Source organism: Sorex fumeus, unplaced genomic scaffold, assembly GCF_029834395.1.
Source record: "Sorex fumeus unplaced genomic scaffold, SorFum_2.1 ptg000003l, whole genome shotgun sequence".
NCBI lineage: Eukaryota > Metazoa > Chordata > Mammalia > Eulipotyphla > Soricidae > Sorex > Sorex fumeus.
The window spans coordinates 56831256-56854286 of NW_026606060.1; the positions used below are offsets into that span (position 1 = coordinate 56831256).

The window sequence follows — 23031 nt, forward strand, 5'->3', positions numbered from 1 at the left end:
AGCTTTCCCCTTAATCAGACTTTGTTCATTTGTAAGATCAGTTTCCCAGAAATCTATGATTTTATATGTATGAGTGAAATATTGCCTTTCTCCTCTCCTTATGCCTTATGAACAATTTACTTTAAAGCAATATCCTTTTTGTATAGATACAGGAAGACCGTTAACATTATGCTTTGTAACTTAGGATTTGATTGGCCTTGAATATTATTCACTCCTGGGCATCTGCTTTCTCGACTTAAGCCTCAGTTGCCCTTAGTTCCTAACACCCCAAAGCAGGGTCCCGACAAGGGACTGAATGGACCCAGGGCAAGCAGTGAGCTACCCTGGCAGCGAAATGGGCCAGGCCAAAGTGCCACGATTCTTAACTATAAGTTAAGAGTTTGATCATAGACAAATGCTGTCATGATCCAAAGGTAACGACAAGGCTAGGATCCTGCTAGGGGTGGGAAAGACTATCTGGCCTGAGCACTCTAGTCTGAGATCGAGATGGCCCTAGGAAAGCAATTCTATAAGTTTAAGATATTTCTTACTGTATCCATACAAAATGATTTATATTACATATGCTTATATGCTTGTTGGACAAGGAGAGGAGAGACACACCCTTGGGTTTCCGCTCTAGGGTGGGTCCTCATGCTGAGAGAGAATCTGTCCTAGGAGTGGCCTTCCCTGAGGCTAAGATTTCTACCCCTATTGATTGTGACCACACCTATGTGTAATTGTTCCCCCAATTCCTCATGGAGAGAGGATTTAACTGTACTGTAGGAGTAGGCTACGGAAAAGGAAGAAGCAGAGGTCAGAGAGAGGATGAGAAGGAACAGAAGGAGGATGAGGGGGAATGGAGAAGGAGAATGAAGTAGCATGGGGGAGGAGGAAGAAGGGGGGGCAGAGACAGAACGAGAAGGGGGCAGAGACAGATGAAGAGAGAATCAGAATAAACTACGACTAATACCTACCAGCCTGGCCCTCATTCCTTTCTCTGCCTGACCATCGCCATCGACCTCTCTGGGGTGGGAGAAGGGTGAGACTATCGAACGCGGGCGGCGGGAGAGATAGAGCCACCGCCGCTGTGTGTGTGTGCTCTTGTGTGAGTTTACACATGGGGTTTTAGTTAGAGGGTTCTTTTCCCGTAGAAACACTCAAAGTGGCTTTTCTAGTGACCTTTACAGTTCAAAACCCAGTTTCTTAATTTCCCCACAGTGAATTTGCTGACGGGAACATAGGGTCCGTCTAGCTACATGTCTTATGTTTAAATGAGCCAAGCCAAATTGGACTCATTCTCAGAGGACCCCTCTCAATGTGTCAGAGTTCAGAAGTTTTCGGTGGGTTTGAGCACACTTGGCAGGACTGCTACACTGTCCTCATCGCATTCTGCTGTCTAGATGAGAAAAATCACATAGAACATGTCATTACCATGTAAAAGAGCACAGAGGTTACATCCTGTTTCTCACAAGTGTATTCACAGCAGCCTCAGGGGAGCTTTGCTGTGCCAGGTGTGGACACTGGAGGCCCGAAAAGGAGGGACAGTGCCCTGTGCTGGACTCAGGGCCCCTTGCTGCGTCCCTTGTGCTTATTTCTGGGGTCCCCACACAGGGACTCGCTTGCTTCTCTGCCATTGGGTCTGACTCATCATTAAGCTTCTGTGGGTGCCTTTGGAGGACTGGAGCAATAGCACAGTGGATAGGGTATTTGCCTTGCATGCGGTCAACTCAGCCCGGGTTCGATTCTGCCACCCTCTCGGAAAACCCAGCAAGCTACCAATAGTAGCTTGCCATGCTCCCTGTGGCTACCTGGAAGTAGCTACCTGGCAAGCTCCCAGTAGCGTATTTGATATGCCAAACACAGTAACAACAAGTCTCACAATGCAGAAGCTACTGGTGCTTGCTCAAGCAGATCGGTGAACAATGGGAGGACAGTGCTACAGTGCAGTATTCATTAAATCCTCCTTGGCTCATGCCTTACTTCCTAATGGTGGATAGGGTCAAGAGGACTTACATTACTGGTATAGAGGAGTGGAATAGCTAAATATCCAAATAACAGAGTCGACAAACATGAGATCCAAACTTCAACAACCAAACTTAGAAATGTGCTTGTTGAGGATGCCAAGTGGGGGTCGGGGGGAGGAAAGTAATCTGGAAACACTGATGGAGGAAAGTTGACCCTGGTGGTGAGATTGGTGCTGGGATATGTGTGTCTACAACTCAAATGTGAATAGCTTTGCAATAGATGGTTAGTTTTTAATTTGATTTTAAACGCCACAGTTTTCAAGGTTGTTTATAATGCTGTTTCCAGCATTCAGTGTTTCATCATCAATCCCACTACCAATGGGACCCTCCCTCCATCATTATCCCCAGTTTTCCACCTAAACCCCTAGTCTGATCCCTTAGCAGGCATAAAATAGTTTGTTTTTATATTTCTTGTTATAAAAATGGTCAAATTAAATGATAAAAAATATGTCAGTAAAAGAAAATTTGTGAAAATTGATAAATCTCACAATGGATTCATTAGTCATTAGCAAATGACCCTCCATGTTTTGTTGACCTTAGTAAGGGTAAGTATCAATTAAAAAATTGCAAAAGAAAAAGCTGTCTCATGGATCCATCTTCAGGGAAAACACATTATTGCTTAATATGAAGCAATAAGGAAATACTATGAGTATACGATTGCTCATAAAATGACACAGACATTTTAGACAATATTTACTGGCATCTTAAATAATTCCTTTCCTCTTTACCCTGCACATAAAACAAGATACTGGACTAACTGTCTACTATTACTCACCATCATAAATCATGATTTACCAGATGGAAATGAATATCTCTTTTGGGTAGGCTTCATTTTCTTGGAGGCAAGTAGAAATCCATCTATATGTACTTAGGAATTTATCTGAAACCTTTATACTTACTATTACTGACATTACAATGTCTCTTGTTAACTTACATAAATGTTTAGATTCACTAGCTCAAATAGTCCTGGCTAACAGATGACCTTATACTTGATCTTAGAGAACAAGGAGAGACTTGTTTAACTACTAACTCCTCATGCTGTCCCAATATAAACAGTTCCATATACGCAGTTGCTCGTAGTTGGAAACCAATGTCAATAAGTTTAGTTAATAAGACAAATGGTTGCAATGAACCCTGGATCAACAATGCCACTCTTGACAGATGGAGAGAGCAGGTTCTCAAACTTAACATCCTGGATACCCGCTGGGGCTAATCCAAACTTGAAAATATTTGAAATGGAGTTTCTCCCTTTTGATAGTGGGGATCATAATATATCAAATTTTCTGACTGAATCTAGCCTCATATTTGCTGGAAATAAAGCATAAAACACTATTAGAAAATAGCTTCCCCTTCTGCAGGATTCCCCACAGAAAGGTACAAGTTCTTTCTCCCACCATGTAAACTTCTTCTACTCCAAATTCCCATTCCTCTCCAGCAAGAAACAGCCTGACTGAATTTCACATCCAAATTTCTATAGAAATTGAAGGAGATATTGACAGTTGGGAGCTGTAAGTGAGCAAGCATTAGAGACTTTGTCCTCTTACACACAAATGAAATGCAAAATTTTTGTTTGCATTTTTGGCTGTGCCTTGCAATGCCTAGGACTTACTCCTGGCTCTGCACTCAAGAATCGCTCCTGACTGTGCTTGGGGAACCATATGGGATGTCAGGGATTGAACCTGGGTTGGCCATGTTTACCTGGGTGGGAAAGCGGCCTGATCACTGAACTGACGTGGTGAGAGCCCAAACATTTGTGAACACACACAGCACTATTTACAAGAGCCAGGATATGGAAACAACCCAAATGTCCAACAGCAGATGAGTGAATAAAGAATTTGTAGTATTTATCCACAATGGAGTATTATGAATATTGGAATATTCATAATATTCCATTGAATGGAATATTATGAATATTGGAATATTCATAATATTCCATTGAATGGAATATTACAAGAATGTAATATTCAATGGAATATTACAAGAGAAAACTAAATGTAATATTCAATGGAATATTCAATGGAATATTACAAGAGAAAACTGCCTCGTTTGCTAATTTTCCATTGAAAAATATTCAATGGAATGTAATATTCAATGGAATATTGCAAGAGAAAACTGTCTCGTTTGCCAAGGCTTCAAAAATCAAATGGGCTGGACAAGTAATGAGATTTGGAGATGACCGTTGGACTAGAGCCATTACGGACTGGATTCCACTGGATGTCAAAAGATCATGTGGCCACCCACCTACAAGTTGGTCAGACTTCTTCGTCAAGACCTTGAACGAGGTTTGGGGCTCATTTGAGGCTCTTCGTATTCCTAGAAAGAGCAGATGCCATTGGGCTACACTAGCACGCAATAGGGAAGTATGAAGATGTTACTGGTGCCCGCTCGAGCAAATTGAATGGATGTCAAGTGAACAAGTGAAGAGAAAACCAATTTTTGCCTTTTCATACAACTTGGGTGGATCTAGAACAGGTCAAGTTAAGCAAAATAGCCAGACGTAGAAGACAAACACCAGATCGTCTTATTCATATGCAACAGCTATAGAAACAAATGGAAGCGATAGACAGTACATAAAGACAATAACCCTTTGAACTTTTAATTTAGAATGGGGTGGGATCCCAGGACCCCAGAGGAGAGGAAGAGGAGGACTAAAGTGACATTGTCTATGTGGAAAGTCCAGGGAATTCTGGTGATGCCAGAGAGGAGATAATCTTGCACACCACTAGTGTAATTTAAATACCATGGTGCCTCAACTAAAAATAAAGCACAAATTATTGTCTTTCAAAATGTCATCTGCTTTGCATTGTCACCATCTGTTAAAACATTTTTTTTCCAGAGGTTAAAATAATCAGCCCATTCCCTTAATCTGACCATAAGTCCACAGACTCTGGACCTTGATTCTGCCCTGACCGTGGGTTCCTGTTTCTTTCCTGGCAACTACATGGGTGGAAGCACCTCAGAGAGGGAAAGTTCAGGACTCAAGGTACTTGCCTCGCACATGCCACTCATAGGCCCCCTTAGTGATGCCCAACAAAGAACTGGGAGCAACCCCAGAGTCAAGAGCACCATGTGTGTGACTTCCTTCCCTGGAACTCTCACCCACACATACACGAAAAAAACCAAAAACATGAAAAAAGACATCCCAGAGAACAGAGCTCTGCCCTTTTAAAGCACTATCCTTCCCCCCCCCCCCCCCCGCCACCACCACCCCCCCACGGCCTCACTGAAACCCTTGGCCTTTCCTGGGGTGGAAATCTATGAACTCCATAAACCTCTAAATAGCATTTCTCCAATGCTGATACAGGGTACAGTTGGTGTAGGTGTTTTGTGTTTGTTCAGTTAAGGAAGAAAGATTTCCAGGGGGTCAGAGAGCTAATAAAGTGAGATAAGACTTTTGTATCAAGCTGACACAGGTTCTATATCACATATGGTCCAAGAGCCCCACCAGGAATTATCCCAGAGCATAGCCAGGTATTCTCAGAAGCAAAATAAAAAATTCTCGTGAGACCTGAACCATTTGGTGGTCCGAGATAGTATAGCAGGTAAGACACTTCTAGACTGAGTGTATTCAAGTTCTCTAAGGTGGAATAAGTAAAGTTCTCTTCTCAGTTTGGCACAGGTTTTCTGTGCTCCTATTTTCATAATCATTGCTCTTACCCCTGTCAAGATGATGCTCTACAATTTTCTTTCAAACTGCCCATCTTTGGTGTGAAAGAGAACTCAAGTAACGGAACACCTGCTTTATGTTCAGGAGACCAGGACTGATTTCTGGCACCATGTGCTTCCCTGAAAACCGTGGGGTATGGATGCAAAAGAAAACCAAACAGTAAGCAACATGACACTCACCATAGTCATGCCACTGGCTGCTTCGCCAGGCTGTTTCACTTGTTGCGCCCCAGAGGGAGTTAGGTGAAAGGTGTCCCCGTCCCAAGGGACCCAGCACCGACAGTCAAAAACCTCCAGAACCCAACCGCTGATACGCTCAAGACCACTTCCCACATGCTCGGGCTGAGCCTCAAACACCAGTGAAGTCCAACAAAACCCAGGTATGCAGAACTCTGTGACTGAGAACTCTGGTTTCAATGGAACCGAGAGCAGAAATCCCCTGCCCATTTCCCCCATGTTTTTGGTGACTCATCAGTCATAAACCACCTCTGACTGGCGCCAGATAATCTCACCATTGGCCACCATCCAGATCGCATGTCCTCTCCTGGAAGGGACCAACATGATGCTCACCATAGCCATGCCACTGGACTGCGCCAGGCTGTTTCACTTGGGGCACCCCAGAGGAAGGCAGGTGAGAGCCTTGCCTGCCTCCAAAGGACCCAGGCCCAGCAGCTGAAAATCTCCAGAACCCAACCACCACCACATTCAAGGCCACTCTCCAAATGCTTGGGCTAAACTTCATGCACATGTAAACCTATTCTTGGACCTTGCAGCTGCATTCACGGCCGCTGACACTTCACAAACACACTCTACCCATACTCCAAGAGTAACGCACCATACTTCATGGGGTTCAAATAGTAGAAAACAATCATAGAGGAAAATTTATATATATATATATGTATATATATGAAAGTTCACAAGGCTCAACCTTCAACAGAATGTTAGTGATATCTTATAGAAGGTTTTAATGGCCTCTGCCAAAATAGAACAATCTTCACACTCTTTCCTCTATGGATACCTTTTTGTAGCATTTTCAGTGGTTATTCATAACAGACAATACAAAATATATTATCTCGGTTCTGCTTTGGGACAGAGATTGGGGTTAGGTATGGAAACATCCAAAATATAGTGTTGGGAAGGTGTAATGGTGGCGGGATTGGTGTATGGATATTAAATGAAATCAAATATCATGAACTACCTTATAAAATAAAAAAGTTTTTTTAAAAAATAAAAAAATAATGATGATAACACACCCACCTTTTAACTAGATAATGATGCCAGAGTCCATCATCCATGGGTCATGCAGAAAAGTCTGTCTGAGTTCTCCTGTAGAATCCCAGGATTCAGCCGCACACATTCCAGCAGAAACCAAGGTACCTGCAAACCTTTTTATTTGAGTTTGCAGATTATTTGTGGTAGGGGTCTGAACAAAAACCTGTTCTGGGTGGGTAAAAGAGCTCTGGGTGCTGAAAATATCAGCTCAGGAGCCAATTTGATATAAACAGATATTAGTCCTAAGTAGAGTTGATGGTATGTAGACTGCTGCCTAATGCTCTGAAAAGAAGACCTGTGAATAGCCTCAGGAGAGAGAAGGAGATTAAGTTTGCTGGAGAAGCATGACCTAGAGCTGAGAGTGACTTGGATGTTGGATCACTCACTCACTAGCCCAGAATCAGCAGTTCTCATGATGACCCACCCAGTCTGATATGGCAGCTCTCTGCTGCCTGGGTACTGGATTCCCTAATCATGTCTCAAGAAGTCAATAAGGCCAATGCAGGTTAAACTGCAACAAGGCCCAGGAATACCTCCCTTTCCCCTGTATCCCATGGAAACAAAAACTTACCCAGGTTCAATCTGAAAGAAAGTGTCATTGAGACTACATAGGTGGAGTGTAGGAGAAGAAAGGGCAACTTTTTCTTTTGGGTCATACCCAGCGATGCACAGGGGTTGCTTCTGGTTCTGCATTCAGGAATTACCCCTGGCAGTGCTCAAGGGACCATATGGGACACTGGGAATCAAACCCAGATTGCCCACTGTGCTATCACTCCAGCAACAAAAGGGTACTTTTAAAAATATATCCCAGCGCAGATCCTAATGGCTAGATGCAAGCTAGTAAAACAGGATGGGGCCATTCGTAGGTGGGGCCACTACAGGGTAGGTTTCTTAAGCTGTCAGTAAGCCTCTGAGATAAGAGAGGAACAGTGAAGTGGAGAGGCAGCCCTTCAGGCTGCGAGAAAGAAGCAGGCTTCCTTAACTGTGATGTTCCACTTTCTAGGAGAAATTGGGGATCACCGTTAAGAGAAGCCAGCTGAGAGAGAGAGAGAGAGCGAGAGCGAGAGAGAGAGAGAGAGAGAGAGAGAGAGAGAGAGAGAGAGAGAGAGAGAGAGAGAGAGAGAGAGAAGCCAGCTGGACATTTCCTCTGCCTTAAGAACTGCCCAGTGGAACTTGACAACTTCTGAAAGGTACGTGGATGCCTGTTTTTTTCTGATAGGGCTTTAGAAATTGGCTGTTTCTGTTTTAATTTTCTTGAAACCCAAGAAACAGGTAAGAAGAGACCCTGAGGCTGGCACACCTACTGCTCTTGTGCTGTGTGTATTATATCCCAGAGTCCCCAAATGCTGCAGGAGTGGTGACGGCAGGTCTCTGTGCTGGTCCATGGTTCCCAGGTTCTTCAGTATTTTCTTTTTTCTTTTTGGGTCACACCAACCGATGCTCAGGGGTTACTCCTGGCTCTGCACTCAGGAATTATGCCTGGCAGTGCTTGGGGGACAATATGGCATGTTGGGGATCGAACCCAGGATGGTGGCATGCAAGGCAAACGTCCTAACCACTGTACTATCATTCCAGCCCTCTTCAATATTTTCAAGAATAAAAATATTGAGTAATAGAATGCTCAGACTCAGAATTAGAAAGTAGGAACATTTATTGGAAAGTAGAAGATAGAGGGAAAGTAATCCCCCATGGGGGGAGGATCTTAGTATAGGACTAAGTTAACTGTGGCTCTTTCATGTAGGGAATTGTCTGTGTTACAGAGATTGCAGGAAAGTTAAAGATAAGGGTTTTTGTGAAGGCCCTTTTTAATGAGAATTGGGCTCTCTGCATTTCTTATCAATGGACAAGAATGCAGAGAGGATGCAAGGATCCAGAAGTTCTTTACCTGACCTTTGCCTTGGGCTTTGCCCATCATCTGAGCCTCCAGGTGAGCCCAAGCTCTGAGCATTATTTTATGTTTTACAATTGTTAACTCCCTGTTTATCAGAAAAAGGCCAGGAATTTGCAGGAAGTCAAAAATGTAGGATGGGGCAGTCAAAATGGGACTGCTCACAGAAACTGACCAGGGTAAACTGAGGCTTCCTCTCTCATTAGAAAGGGATGACTTCCTCTGGGTAGTTTTCATTCTTTTAGGTTGTGTCGCAGTTTCTCCTGAAGCCCATAATGTCACCTTCAGCTTTAGCTACCTAGTGACATGGAATATTGGAGAAGGCCTGTACTGGGCATTTTCCAGGAGGCTGATCTCAGGAGTGTCTGTTTGTCACTGAGCTGCAACTTCACAACTCTTAGAATTCCCTTGGCTTCTCCCTTGTTAGCTATATCCAAAACTCGAGGGACAGGGAATAGGGTCCCTGTATGTTCCCCACCTGCTCACCAAGGATCACTGCCCCCTGCACTGCAAAATGCCCGAGATCTTTGAAAGGACTTTTAAACATATTTTTAAATGTGTGTGTGTGTGTGTATGTGTGTGTGTGTTATCTTTAGTTGATTCAGACTGGAAAGTAATTATTGTCTCTTTTGTACTCTGACAGGGGAAAGTAAACTGTGAAGTTGGTCTTTTTAAGGTAAAAGCACTTTACATTTTAAATCTATAAAATGTTCATCAGTTTTATTTTTTTTTCAACCTGCCTACTTAATCTGCCTACTTCCCTCTCTCTTCTGGGTCTAATATATTCAGGAAAGGCTGGGAACATATTAATGATCTAACTTTATTCTAATTTCCAGGGAGTGTTTAAATGGAAATCCAGCTTAAAGGAAAATACTCTTTTAAGGCCAAAATTACAGTACAGTGGTTTGGGAATTTACCTTGCAGGTGGCTGACTCTGGTTCAATCCCTGGCATCCCATATGGTCTCCTGAGCACTACCCTAATCCTTGAATGAAGAGCCAGGAGTAACCCCTGAGTATTGCCAGTGTGACCCATAAACCAAAACTAAAAGAGAGAGAGATAGAAAAAGAGAAAGAGAGGGAGAGGAAGAATAAGGAAGAGATAGAGAAAAATTGGAAGGAAAGAGACAGAGAGAGGGAGGGAGAGAAGAGGGAGGGAGAGAAAGAGAGGGAGGGAGGAGAGAGGGAGAGAGGGGGAGAGAGAGGGATGGAGAGAGGGAGGGAGATGAAAAGGAGAGAGGAAATGAGAGAGGGAGAGAGAGAGGGAGAGAGGAAAAAGAGAGAGAGAGGGAGGTAGGGATAAAGGGAGGGAGGGAGAGATGGAGGGAGAGGAGAGAGAGGGAGAGAGAGAGGGAAGGAGAGAGAGGGAGAGAATGAGAATAGACGATTTCATTTTTCTAAAAATGCCTTGCCTTGCATGAGGCTGAGCTGCTCTACCCGTGTTCTATTTCTCTGCCCCTCTCAGAGAACCTGGCAAGCTACCCATGATGTATTCGATATGCCAAGAACAGTAACAACAAGTCTCACAATGGAGACATTACTGGGCCAGCTCAGGCAAATCAATGAACAATGGGAGGACACTGCAGTGCTACAGTTCTTGGGCAGTAGAAAGTGAAATTTAACTTTACTTCAGGGACTTAATTTGACCTCCAGACTCAGCCGATGAACAGGCTGCTGCACTCTTGCCAGTTTTTCTCCCTGTTTATAAAGAATTTGCTGCAACCCTCAGGGGGTTACCCTGTTCTTCCCAGATTTAGTCATTTTCCTTCAAGATTGTTGGAATTTCAGTCTCCAGATCTCATTTTAGCAAGTCTCTTCATTTTCTTTAAAACAGATGCCTGTACAGGGGTTACAGCCTAGTTAGATAAAGAACCTGACATTCAACCTCTTCATTCAAGTTCCTGCCCCGAAAAATACAGTTGCTGTCAACAAAGAGGAGACAATGGTGGTGGAGGATTCACCTAAAGAAATACAGAAACATAGTGTCTTCCTGGAATATCATAACTGCTTGCCTTTCAGTGGAAAGGAACAATTTGGTAATATAAAGTTATTGCAAAGAGCAAAAGAGTGGGGTGGGGATGGGGTCCCAGGGTGCTTTCCTGACTCAAGAAAACTGCCTTTTAGAAGTGTTACCATTACAGAGGCAGAGCTTTTGAGAGCATGGGATAGAAAAAGGACAGGTGTGTATTTATTCATCAATATTTGAGGTCTTACCTATGTGTCCTAAAGTAATTCTGGGGCAGGGGAAATAAACAGTAAATCCCATTGCAGTCTGACAAGGGAGGCTAGCCCTTTGCCTTTATATTGTAAATCCCCCTTTCCCAGACACCAGGCAACTTGCATACTGGAAAGTCACAGTTAACCAGCAGGTCTTTTGCATCCTAGAGGGACAGCAAATTTCAATACCGTATATTTCATAATCACAATCATGATTACGATCATCATGTTGTTCATCGATTGCGTTGAGCAGGCACCAGTAACGTCTCCTTCTTCCTATCCCTGAGATTTTAAAAGTCATATTCAATGCTCTTTCAGGGTTAGGAAAATGAAACCCATCATTGTTACTGGTATTTGGCATATTGAATATGACATGGGAAGTTTGCCAGACTCTGCTGTGCAGGCAGGTACTTCGGTAGCCTGCCAGGTTCTCCAAAGTAAGAACGAGATAGTAAGATGTTGCGTGGCTGCAAATGCAACCTGGGTTTTATAGTCTCTGGGTCTTGGACGTTGATGGGACCAAACTGGCGCCAGCGGCAACTGGTGGGTGTGACGCCTACCTACTAGAAGATGGTGGATCTGGGTGGAGAAGGCCCAATACCCATCCGAGCAGGCTTGGAGATCTCAGCCCCGGGACCCACATGCCTGGGTTCCTCTGCCAGTTCCTTCATGCATGAGGCTTGTCCAGACATCTGGAGAGTGTCTCAGCATGGCTGTGGCTGGTTCTCAAGGTCTTTGGCTGCTGGGGGGTGGGGGAGAGGGAAACTCAACACCCCTCCCTCCAAGAGGCCCTGGTGAGGACAGCCAGGCACGGGGGCATATATTTTATAATATGTGAACTAATAAATTTGCTTGTCAAAACTGGTTCTTTGAGGGCCTAAATCTTTTCTAAGTTATTAATAGAGAGTGGAAGGCAGAGGGTTGGTATTTTGAAATTTAAGAATGTTAGACTGAACCTAAGCATTAACAAATAATTTAGCATTTAAAACTATTTATGGTACCACCGACCAAATTGAGAACCTTACACATATAAGGCACACACTCTAATTTTGAGCTATATTCCCCTTACCTTTTTAGGGTTAGACTGAATTGACTCTAACCCTAAAAAAGATGTGGGGTGCGAGGGATACTGGGATCTGTGGTAGTGGAAAATGGGCACTAGTGGAGGGATGGGTATTTGATCATTGTATAATTGAAACCCAAGCACAAAATTTTGTAAGTCTAAAAAAAAATAATCAGGCAAAGGAAACCCACAAAAAAAAGAAAAAAAGAAAAAAAGATGTAGAACAGAATGATGTGTGCTTGTTTTTAGTCTTAAAGGAAGGGTATCTTTTACTGAAATTCTAACTGTTGAAAACCACCTTTCTTTCTTTCTTTCTTTCTTTCTTTCTTTCTTTCTTTCTCTCTCTACTCCTCCTGAATTTTACTTTTTCTTTGTGAAGATACACTATTGTATTCCCATAAAATATGGTTTGTATTTAGTAACAAATTAATTAAAATGCTAATATTTGTCAACTAAGATAAGGCTTCACTAACTAAAGCTATTTGACCAATCAGGATGTCATACTTATTAAGCTAAACTGACTGGTAAGAATGTTTCACATGAGAAAAGCAAATTTTGAACTGCTTTTGGGTTATGAAACTAACATTTATATTAGGAAAACATCTGGTTAGTTTCTTTGTTCATTTGAGAGGTCGTGACTGATGCCATATTCCCAACTAGAAATTCAATGGTTATGGTGTCAGAGTGCAATATAGGTGGCATATGACTTTGAAGAGGATTGGGAGAGGATAGTTCAGGTGGGAGAAGAGAAAAAAGAGACGGATGGAGCATGATGCTGGGGAGGACATTAGATTCAGGGAAATAAAGGTAAAAAGAAAGGGAGGTTTGGGGAGACTGCTAAGAGTGGCAAATAGATTTTTGGTGAATTGAAGGGAAATTTACTTCTTACCCATGTCCCAGTCAAAAATTATGGAATACACTGAATTTTTAGGGCATATTTTTTTTTGTTTTGTTTTGTCTTATTAGTGAAACACCATGAGGTACAGTTGTAGACTTACAAGTTGTTGTGCTTGGCTTTCATTTATACAGTGATCGAGTACCCATCCCACCACCAGTGCCCATTCTCCACCCCCACCAATCCCAGTATCCCTCCCACCTCCCAGCTCCCATCCCACCCTGCCTCTGTGGCAGGGCACTCCCTTTTGTTCTATCTCTCCTTTTGGGTGCTGTGGTCTGCAGAAGAGACATTGGGTGGCAATCACATTCGAGGACATATTTTTTTTGATGCAGGACCAGAAAGAATGAGAGATAAGATTTTTGTCTAAAGACATCTCCTGAAATGTCGCTGAGAATGGTTTTAGACCATCAGTCCTACGTTTCTTCTTCCCTTACTAGAACTTATGTCAAAACTCTGTGATCCTGGAAAATCCATGGGAAATGCAGTAGTTGAAGGAAACTGAGCAGGAACTTTATTGATTTTAATTTCAGTACACTGACTTGGAATCACGAGGAGAAGAGCACATTTGGGGGTCCTATGTGTGTTATTCCAGCAGTAAGCTGCTTTTTGCTGATTTTCAAAATGAGCTATTAAAGGCAGATATGCCCAGTATCAATGCTTTAATGTTTTTTGAAACATGGGGGTAACCCAGAGTTTAGGGGTCTACAGGGAACAGAGAAGCTGATTGTTGACCTTGGTCAGGCCAAAGTCCAATAAGAAACTAGCAGTTGTGACCATGAGTTAATTCTTCCTTTTGCTTGGTGCTGGGTGGCATTTTCTTTTTCCCCACCAGGATTTAAACTGTTGCCAGAATTTAGTGCTAAAAAAATAAAGCTGTTACCCCAAGAATAGTAAAGATAAAGACAAGGATATTTAGTCCACAGCTTGGAGGCCTCACATGTTGGGGGAAAGGGCAGCTCAGATCGAGAAGGAAACATCAAGTAAAGGGTGTTTGGAAGACCCTCTCAGTTTGGGAGATGCATGCCGAATGTAGACTATAGATCGAACATGAAGGCCACTCAATTCCTCTATTGCAAGCTACAACACCCAAAAGGAAAGAGAACAAAAAGGGATTCCCTGACACAGAGGCGGTGTGGGGTTGGGGGGGGGGATGTGTTGGAGTGGTAGGAGGAATACTAGGATCATTGGTGGTGGAGAATGGGCACTGGTGGAGGGATGGGTACTCAACCATTATATGAATGAAATGTAAGCATGAAAGTTTGTAAGTATATAACTGTACCTCACGGTGAATTACTAATAAAATTATATATGTGTATATTTATAAATAAACCTAAAATAAAAGAATAAAAGTGTTATGTTTCTATGCAGGTTTTTGAGTAAAGTTAAGCTTTATTTCTCCTGTATAAATACCAAACAGCATTGTTTTTGATATCAAAATATACCATGCTAAGATTAGCACATGATAAATTTGTATTTACTGCACCAAACCGCAAAGCTGCCTTTGCAAGGTGGCTGTACCATTTTATATTTTCAACATCAGTGATTGAGATTTCAATTCTCCACTTGGTTGTATTATTTTATTTTAATATAAACTCTCAATAGGCAGAGAGAGGTAACTCAGATTTTTATTAGCATTTATTTAATTCAGGCTATCTTGAATACATTTTTATGTGCTAATTTGTCATCTATGCATCTTCTTTAATTTTATATTAAGAGATGCAAATTGGATGATTCAAAACCCACTTTCAACTTATGTATTACTCTTACTTTGAGTTTTCAGGATTTAATATAGCTACATATAGGTTCTCCCCACATCTTTACCAACAGTTTGATTCTTCTCCAGACCAGCAGCTCTAAACCATGTGAGGTGACATCTGCTTGTGTCATTTGATCAGAATCTTGCTGTTAATGAATGACAGGAGCATTTTCATGCACCTGTTGGCCATCTGCATGTCTTTGAGACTGTGGGGAGCTAATTCCCTGACCTGACACAGAGGAGGAATATGCCTCACTGCTGATCCTCACACCAGACCTTTCTACCTTTCTACCTTTTCTACCTTTCTACCTTTTGCTATTTCTTTCCATCTTCCTGACCTCCTTTGCCTATAGCTGTAGGATTTCTTTTTTTTTCCCCTTATTTTATTTTATTTTTTTTAAAGTTGTAGATTTACAATTTTTGTGCTTTGGTTTCAATTATACAATGGTCAGATACCCATCCCTCCACCAGTGCCCATTTTCCACCACCATGGATAATATCCCTCCCACCCCCATCCCCCCATCCCCCCTGTCTCTGTGGCAGGGCAATCCCCTGTGTTCTCTCTCTCCTTTTGGGTGTTGTGGTCTGCAAAAGAGGCATTGAGTGGCAAACATGTTCAGTCCATAGTCTACTTTCGACATGCATCTCCCCTCCTCTAGCAAAACTCACAAAGAAAGGGAGAGAGAAAACCCTAATAAACCGAATCAGAAATGAAAAGGGGTCATTACAACAGAAACCACAGAAATTCAGAGGATCCTCAGGGAGTACTTTGAGAAGCTTTATGCCACGGAACATCAAAACCTCGAGGAAATGGATAAATTCCTAGACTCCTACAGACTCCCAAGGCTGAACCAAGAAGACCTGGAATACCTGAACAGACCTATCACCATCAAGGAAATTGAAATGGTTATAGCTGTAGGATTTCTTATGGCTGGAGATTCTATTCTATTTCTTTTATTTCAGACCCATGATAATAGCATATGGGTCATGACCTTTTGTGAAAGGGATTGGCAATAGGGAAATTGTGGTGCAGCTGATTTAGGAAGTATATTTTTGTGATGAAATTGTTTTTCTCATAAAGCTTTCAGAAAAATGAGATTCTGATATTTTACTTTAAAGGTACACATAACCAAGAAAAATATAGAACAACTCGAAGTTGTGAAACTCTGCACAGACATGCACTCTGCCTCATCAGTACTTTGGCCATAGTTATATCTGTGGTTATACTTTCTGTTACTTTGACAGGTAAGTTACTTGTTTTACAAACTATAATTTTCTCCATATATTTTTATGATCATACATAAATATCCCTTTGAGTTCTCTTTTATGCCAGAAACTGTGCAAAGTGTGTGGGGCGTATTGGCGAATGGAACATAAAAATTCCTTCTTCCAATATTCCAGAAGGAAGTATAGCTGTCATTATAAATTAAGGTACAGGGTAGGGAAACAAGCTGCAATGCACATAGGAGTGACACATACTCTTCAGTAGGAATCTCTCCCTTTCAGCAAAGTTTTGAAGGAGATGAAGGTAGCGTACTGATGCTTGGCGAAAACTACTCAGGCACAGAAAACAATAGAGCAAAATTCCCAAAGAAGGAATATCCCTAGTGCTTCGAATAAAAGCAGGAGATTGCTGGGTTAGGACAAATTGAGACCAAGTAAGAATCATGGGATGGATCCAGCAGGCCTTGGTAGTGACATCAAGACTTTGGGTTAAACTTTGATTAGAGCAGGGAAGGTCATGAAAGGAGAGTTGTAAAGAAGAATGTCATGGCTCCAAGACTTGCATTGGAAAATGATCATTTTTGCTACTGAGAAATAATTGTTAGAAGAGAAGGGGAGAATCAAGGAGAACTACTCGGGTGATCTTGTAGAAATCTAGGTGAGGGATGGTGATAACTTAGACCTGATGAGCGCAGTGCGGGGTGTGGTAGGGTAGTGGGTTCTGGATACTTTGAATGTTGGAGTCACAGTATTTTATAACAGATTGCCTATGAAGATTTGCAAAAAGAGACCCCTAGTAACTCTAAGTATTTTCTGCTGAACCATGGCAAGAAATGATAAGAGAAAGCTTTATCAAGGTTTATCAAGGTTTATCAAGCTTACCCTTACAAGCTTATCCTGATAAGAGAAAGCTTTATCAAGGGGTTTTTATCTTTGGATCTGTTTCTTGCACAGAGAATGTTCAAAAGTACAATACTATATGCCTTGCAAAAAATTCTTTGTATGTGGAATTGGTCAGAAATAAGTGACTTTTTGGCATTAATAAATAATTATTTCATCTATTCTGATTTTTTTATTTCTAATCAGGTCTTTTTCCAACCACTCATAATGTGACCCAGACATTTTTTTATTTCTTATTTTGGCTGGGGTGAGGAGCAAGGGAAGAGGAGATGCAAGCTGGGGATTCAAGTGAGGGTCTCATATAAACAAGGCATGTTCTGAGCCTATCTTAAAGAATTTGTTAAATCTAATAACAACTAACAATTTTTACTGAAGTTTAATTTGTTGCTAATTATATAGTTCCTAGAATTATAGTCCTTAGAATATTTGTAAATGTCAATTAAAAATGGTCTTGTGATACTGTTCTTTTTATGTTTCTCTATTTAGAATCTGAATTCTCTTGATAACTACCACTGTTCATTTGAGATAACACAAGCACAAAATGTCCATAATTTTATATTTCTACTTGAGTTTTATCACAGTGTAATATGTAAAATCCCCAATCCCAGGTCTACCAATGTGTTTTTATTATTCAGCATAATTTAAAGTATAAGTGATTCTCCCTAATAATTTAGCGGGGTATATTTTGTTTGGGGGTGACACACCTGGTTATGGCGAGGGCTTACACCTGGCTCTTTGCACATGGGTATCTCTTGGTTGAGCTTGTAGACTTTATGAGCTTCCAGAGATCAATACTGGTTGTGTATGTAAAGTCAGAACCCTACCCACTATACTATTGTTCCAGGGCTCTTGCTTCATTCTTTTTTAAAGAAACAGTGATACTGATCTCGACACACATGTTCTCTCAGCTCTCTAATCTAAGCTCTCTAGGGTTAAAGATTGAGAAAAATGTAAGAGATTATTTTTCTTTAAATGTGGGGAAATTAAAATCATCATTGGTGCTAAATATATTTTGATACTATTATTTTTTCTTTCACTGGTCCTACAGAACAATGTTGTTTTAGCATCTAAAGGAGAGCAAGAAATTCAGAAAGAATGTGAAATGAGAATAGTTGATTCTTCCTACACCTTACTCTGAAATATTATTTCAGAATATTTAAGAAGAGCCAACAATGTTTTATTTATTTTTTTAAAAGCACATATAAAATAAAAAGGTAAAAATGTAGAAAGCCCTGAATTGTATTTTTGTTAACAGAATAATATTTGGGTTGTTATTTTTGTCCAGAGAAAGCTTTTATAGCTCCTGAGTATGCACCATAGTAAAATTCAGGATATGAGAGATGTCAAGAGGAAGAGGAGCTAATATTAAGGGAATAGAAGAAGAGAATCTATATGATACTAGGAATATCATATACTTACCCTTTGCAGAAATTAGCATTATCTATAAGAAGTACCATGGACTTGGTGCTTTATAAATTTATTATCCCTAAATCATTAATATCAATGTACACCTTGTAAAATGAGATGCATAGATATCCCCGACCAGGGGATAGTTGACTATTGTACTTAGGATAAAACTTTCTGATGAGTTAGAAAATTACAATTACCAGTCTATAATGTTAGCAGTAACCTTCGGATGATAAGTGAGAAAATAGATTAAAATAATAAGAAAATATATTTATTATGTTTTCTGTGATTATCCAAATTTTAGTAAGAAAGGAAAGAGCAGTCTCGGCAGAAATACAAGTCTCAAAAATTCATGAGCATCCCGCATGCCCACCAAAGTGGATTGGATTTGGAAACAAGTGCTTTTATTTTTCTGAAGAAACAGGGAACTGGACATTCAGCCAGACTTTCTGTGACTTACTGGAAGCTCATCTTGTGCAGATTGACACCTCAGATGAATTGGTAAATATTGTTCCGAGGCACCAGGCAGACAGTACAAGTGTGAAAACACATGCCTGTCATATTCAGGGTCCTGAGTTCAGCTGCCAGCACCACATGCCAAACACCCCAGGGTCCGCATATCACCCTGCTTGCCCTAGCACTGCTGGTGCACACTGGACTGAGCTTTGCAGGAAGTGGCCCCGTCCAATTTCTCCCAATGCTCCAGCATATAATACAAATTTTTAAAAGCATATCATCTGTTGAAAAGGGAGCTCCACGCAGAGGGTGGGGGGCTGCACCGGGCTAATGCTGAAAGATAACGATGTCCTCAATTCAATCTGGAGGACAGGGCACAGACAAGCTTCTGACATGTGTTGAATTCTCTGCCTAGAACCCAGTGAGACATGTCAGATACGTTCTCTGATGTAATCCTCATAGTCGACCTAGAAGCTTAGGTGAACTGTTCCCTGTGTAGAGAATTATTGTATTCACATAATTTTTCATTCAAATTATGGGAGTTACAGTGTTCACAATATACTAAAACAATAGGCACAAAGAGACTTTGCCACTAACATTGGGAGAAATGATTCTTTTAAACAAAGAGGTTTAGGAGCAGAGACAGAGAATAATGATTCAGGATAATAAAAGGGTAGAGAATAACTTTTTCAATTATACCCTGCTCTCATCCCCAGTAGAAGACTGCAGGAAATACCGACTCAGGAGTGGTAAATGAGAAAGATGCATTTTTTCACTTTTTGTTCTTTATAATAGAAATTTCTGAAAAGATACAAAGGCCCTTACGACCACTGGATAGGCCTTAGCAGAGAATCACCAAGTCACTCTTGGAAATGGACAAATAATACTGGAGGCAACACTGTGTATGTATTGAGACTTTTTTCCTTTTGCTATGATGACTTAGGATGTTTATAAAACATAACTTTAATATAGAAAACCTATAGTACTGTAAAAGAAATAGAACTTTCTATGCCTTTCCATTTACTAGCCAGTTCCATGAAAACTCAATTCATTGTCATTTTAGATTAAATATTTAATATGATAATGCCATGTGTATGTTCTTATACTTTAATATCATGATTCAGATGTTTTTCTGATGAAATATTGGTTTAGAAGGCATAAAAAGCTGCTGGTATGCAGTGGAAAAGAGGTGGGGGAAGTATTCTAAAATCCTAGAAAATCACTGATAATTTGATCCCTATAAAGCCTTCAAAAATCCATTTTCCAGTTGCTGCATCCATTCACAAAAGTAAGGAATAAAGGTTCAAAGAGAACCTGTGGAAATCTCTCTGGGAGATTTACCAGTAGAAACTGTAGCTCCCTGTGTTGTCGACAGTTCAATCAGGTTATTGGAGATGTATAAAATATAAAGACCTGATCACTTTCATCAAAATAAAGCTCTTTAGCACATTGCTAATAACTATTTTTATCTTATACATTTATGAAGTAGTTAGTGAGAAGACTGAGAATGATTTTCACTGATGCAACATGACAAAATACATAAAGTGACTAGATCAACAATATAACTAGATTTGTATTGGGTGAATCATATAGTTGGTGGTGTTCAAACATGTGTCTTGAAAATGTCAAGAAAAACTAAATATAAAAATGTTGTTTATTACTAATAAATCACATAAGTGATATATTTTTTTTACTTCGATAGCACAGTGGGTAAGGCGTTTGCCATGCACGTGGCTGACCTGGTCAGCCCTGTTTCGATTCCTCCGCTCCTCTTGGAGAGCCCGGCCAGCTACCGAGAGTATCTCGCCCACACGGCAAAGCCTGGCAAGCTACCCGTGAAGTATTCGATCTGCCAAACACAGTAACAACAAGTCTCACAATGGAGACGTTACTGGGCCTGCACGAGCAAATCAATGAACAACTGGAGGACAGTGCTACAGAGCTTCTTCTATTGAAAAAAGTTGACTAGAGGTATTACAGATGACATGGAGGAATGAATGCAAGATGTTTAGTGTAGGAATAATTGTTTGTTTTGTTTCAGGTTTCAGGTCAGAGGAACTGGGGAATGTGCCTACTTGAATGACAATGGCCTGAGCAGTGCCAGGATTTACTCAGACAAAAAATGGATTTGCAGCAAGCCCAATGTGTCCATCTGTCAAATTGCTTCAAACTCATGAGTAGAAAAGCTGCATTGTACTTGTTATCTACAGTTGCTGAATGTTTTTCTCAAAGTGTTGACCTAAAAATGTGTAATATCAGTTGACAGCAAAGATGAAAACTGAGTCAGAGAGAATCGCAGGGAGCCTTCCCTCACCAAAATGAAACAGAGATTTGTGACAAGTTGATTCTAAATTAAATAGACCTTTAGGTACAAATTAATACTTATAACTTGAACCCAGAGAAAGAAGTCAACATCAAGAACTCCACTTCTAGATTATACGTAAAACTTTCCCTGCATAGACTGTTATTTTCCTTACAAACACTGGACAGAAAATGACTATTTGAAAAACCAGACAAAATCTCTTTAACAGCTCATGAGAAAAACCTAAGTGATTTGGTAATTTAAATTATGTTCAGAGTTATTTTGCTGTCTATTACACATGTAGGGAGATACTTTTTAAAGTAATCTTCTATTTTTTTTCTTTTTGGGTCATGTCCAGCAATATTCAGGGGTTACTCCTGGTTTTGCACTCAGGAATTACTCCTGGCAGTGCTCAGGGAACCATATGGGATGCTGGGAATCGAACCCAGGTCAGCCATGTGCAAAGCAAACACTCTACCTGCTGTGCCATCGCTCCTGCCCCTAAAGTAATATTGTTAAGCAATATTCTTATTCTCTGCATCTTAAATAATTCTACTTATTAACAAAGTAATTTTTACACTTCAGCATTTTCATTTTGAGAAACATTCAGAGTATCAGCATTCTTGGGCTGAAAAGCCAGTTGGAGCGGTAGAGCACATGCCTAGTGGCCCTGAGTGTGATTTCCACCCGCTAGGGCTGGAGCGATAGCACAGCGGGTAGGGCGTTTGCCTTACAAGCGGCCAACATGGCCGACCCGAGTTCGATTCCTCTGCCCCTCTCGGAGAGCCCGGCATGCTACCGAGAGTATTCGATATGCCAGACACAGTAACAACAAAGTCTCCAATGGAGACGTTACTGGGCCCGCTCGAGCAAATCGACGATCAACGGGAGGGCCTTTTTTTTTTACAACACCTACAGCTCAGCTCTAATGGTCCTCAGTACAGTTGACGATCCCATTGGCTCAGCCTCACATCAAATTATGAGACCCAAGTCAGGGCTGAGAGTAACTGGGAGTGTTTACCTCACATCCCAAGAACTTCTGGAGGCGGACCATTACAATATAGCTTATTTACATATATATTATATGTTATTATATATAATATATAACTAAATAATTAAAATATTAGGAAATTAAAAAAATCTAGCATGTTTGACTTAAACTCCCACTTTCATGACAGATTGACATGCTGAGAGTCTTTTAGGCAGTTGGTATCCAAGCAGACATATTTATATACTTTGGGGTTGATAAATAATAATGCTTTGCATTTTGTATTCTTCAGCTACACTGTACTGATGAGTTCCAAATAGAATGAAATAACAATGTACAATGTGTCTTGCTGCCTAAGAATGTACAAAAAATGAAAAATCAAAAAAAGAAATTTGTAAATTCTTTATAAATATTATTGTCACGGTCACGGTCACGGTTCTCCTGTTGTTCATTGATTTGCTCCAGTGGGCCCAGTGACGTCTCCATATAAAACCATTATTTTTAGTTTCTGTCCATATATGTGTGTCCATATATTTGTCCATGTATTAAATAAAATAATTTAATATCATCAGTTATAACCTTCTTTACTCTTACCTCTTTATAACATTTTTGCCTTATAATCCATTTTATCTCAGGTTTTTTAAGAGGCAGAGTGTCTGCTTTATATTGTGTCTCAAGAAATATTATGTATGTCTCAAACATGGGCGTGAAGCTGATGGTCCAGAAGACCAGAGGGAAACGATGTTCCTTGTTCTCCAGAGCAAATTGAGGCAGAAACAAAAACTGAAATTTACCTTTTCTCAATCCCCTCCTTGCTTAAATATCCTAGAGCTCAGTCCTGGTGGTCCTCACCACAGCTGATGATCCCGTTGACTCAGGTCTGGCAGCAAGTTGTGAGACCTAAAGTCAGGGCTGAGCATAACTAGCAGGGCCCAGTGACTGGATGGGGCTGTTTGGAGGCATGAAGAGTTTCAAGGATGGGGAGTTACCCAA

The 23031-nt window shown here is 40.9% G+C and overlaps 1 protein-coding gene and 1 long non-coding RNA gene across 2 annotated transcripts; both read left to right on the forward strand.

Annotated features, from left to right (window-relative positions):
- The first annotated feature begins 8043 nt into the window (after positions 1–8043).
- On the forward strand, positions 8044–15908 carry LOC130026416 (uncharacterized). Its single transcript, XR_008792876.1, has 4 exons — positions 8044–8131; positions 9473–9505; positions 10662–10863; positions 15881–15908. It is a non-coding gene; the product is annotated as an uncharacterized LOC130026416 (long non-coding RNA).
- A 375-nt stretch (positions 15909–16283) lies between these two features.
- LOC130028810 (C-type lectin domain family 2 member D11-like) lies at positions 16284–21068 on the forward strand. The gene is made up of 4 exons (XM_056119659.1): positions 16284–16289; positions 18671–18793; positions 19544–19650; positions 20790–21068. Exons 1-4 carry the CDS (start codon positions 16284–16286, stop codon positions 20923–20925), a joined length of 372 nt encoding a protein of 123 aa, XP_055975634.1. The 3' UTR covers positions 20926–21068.
- The last annotated feature ends 1963 nt before the right edge of the window (positions 21069–23031 follow it).

Bases quoted from the DNA above. Each gene is read 5' to 3' on its own strand.
- LOC130028810 (XM_056119659.1), top strand. The intron at 18,794-19,543 runs GTAAATATTGTT...TCTTTATAATAG, and splicing joins TTGACACCTCAGATGAATTG to AAATTTCTGAAAAGATACAA. The intron at 19,651-20,789 runs GTATGTATTGAG...GTTTTGTTTCAG, and splicing joins AATACTGGAGGCAACACTGT to GTTTCAGGTCAGAGGAACTG.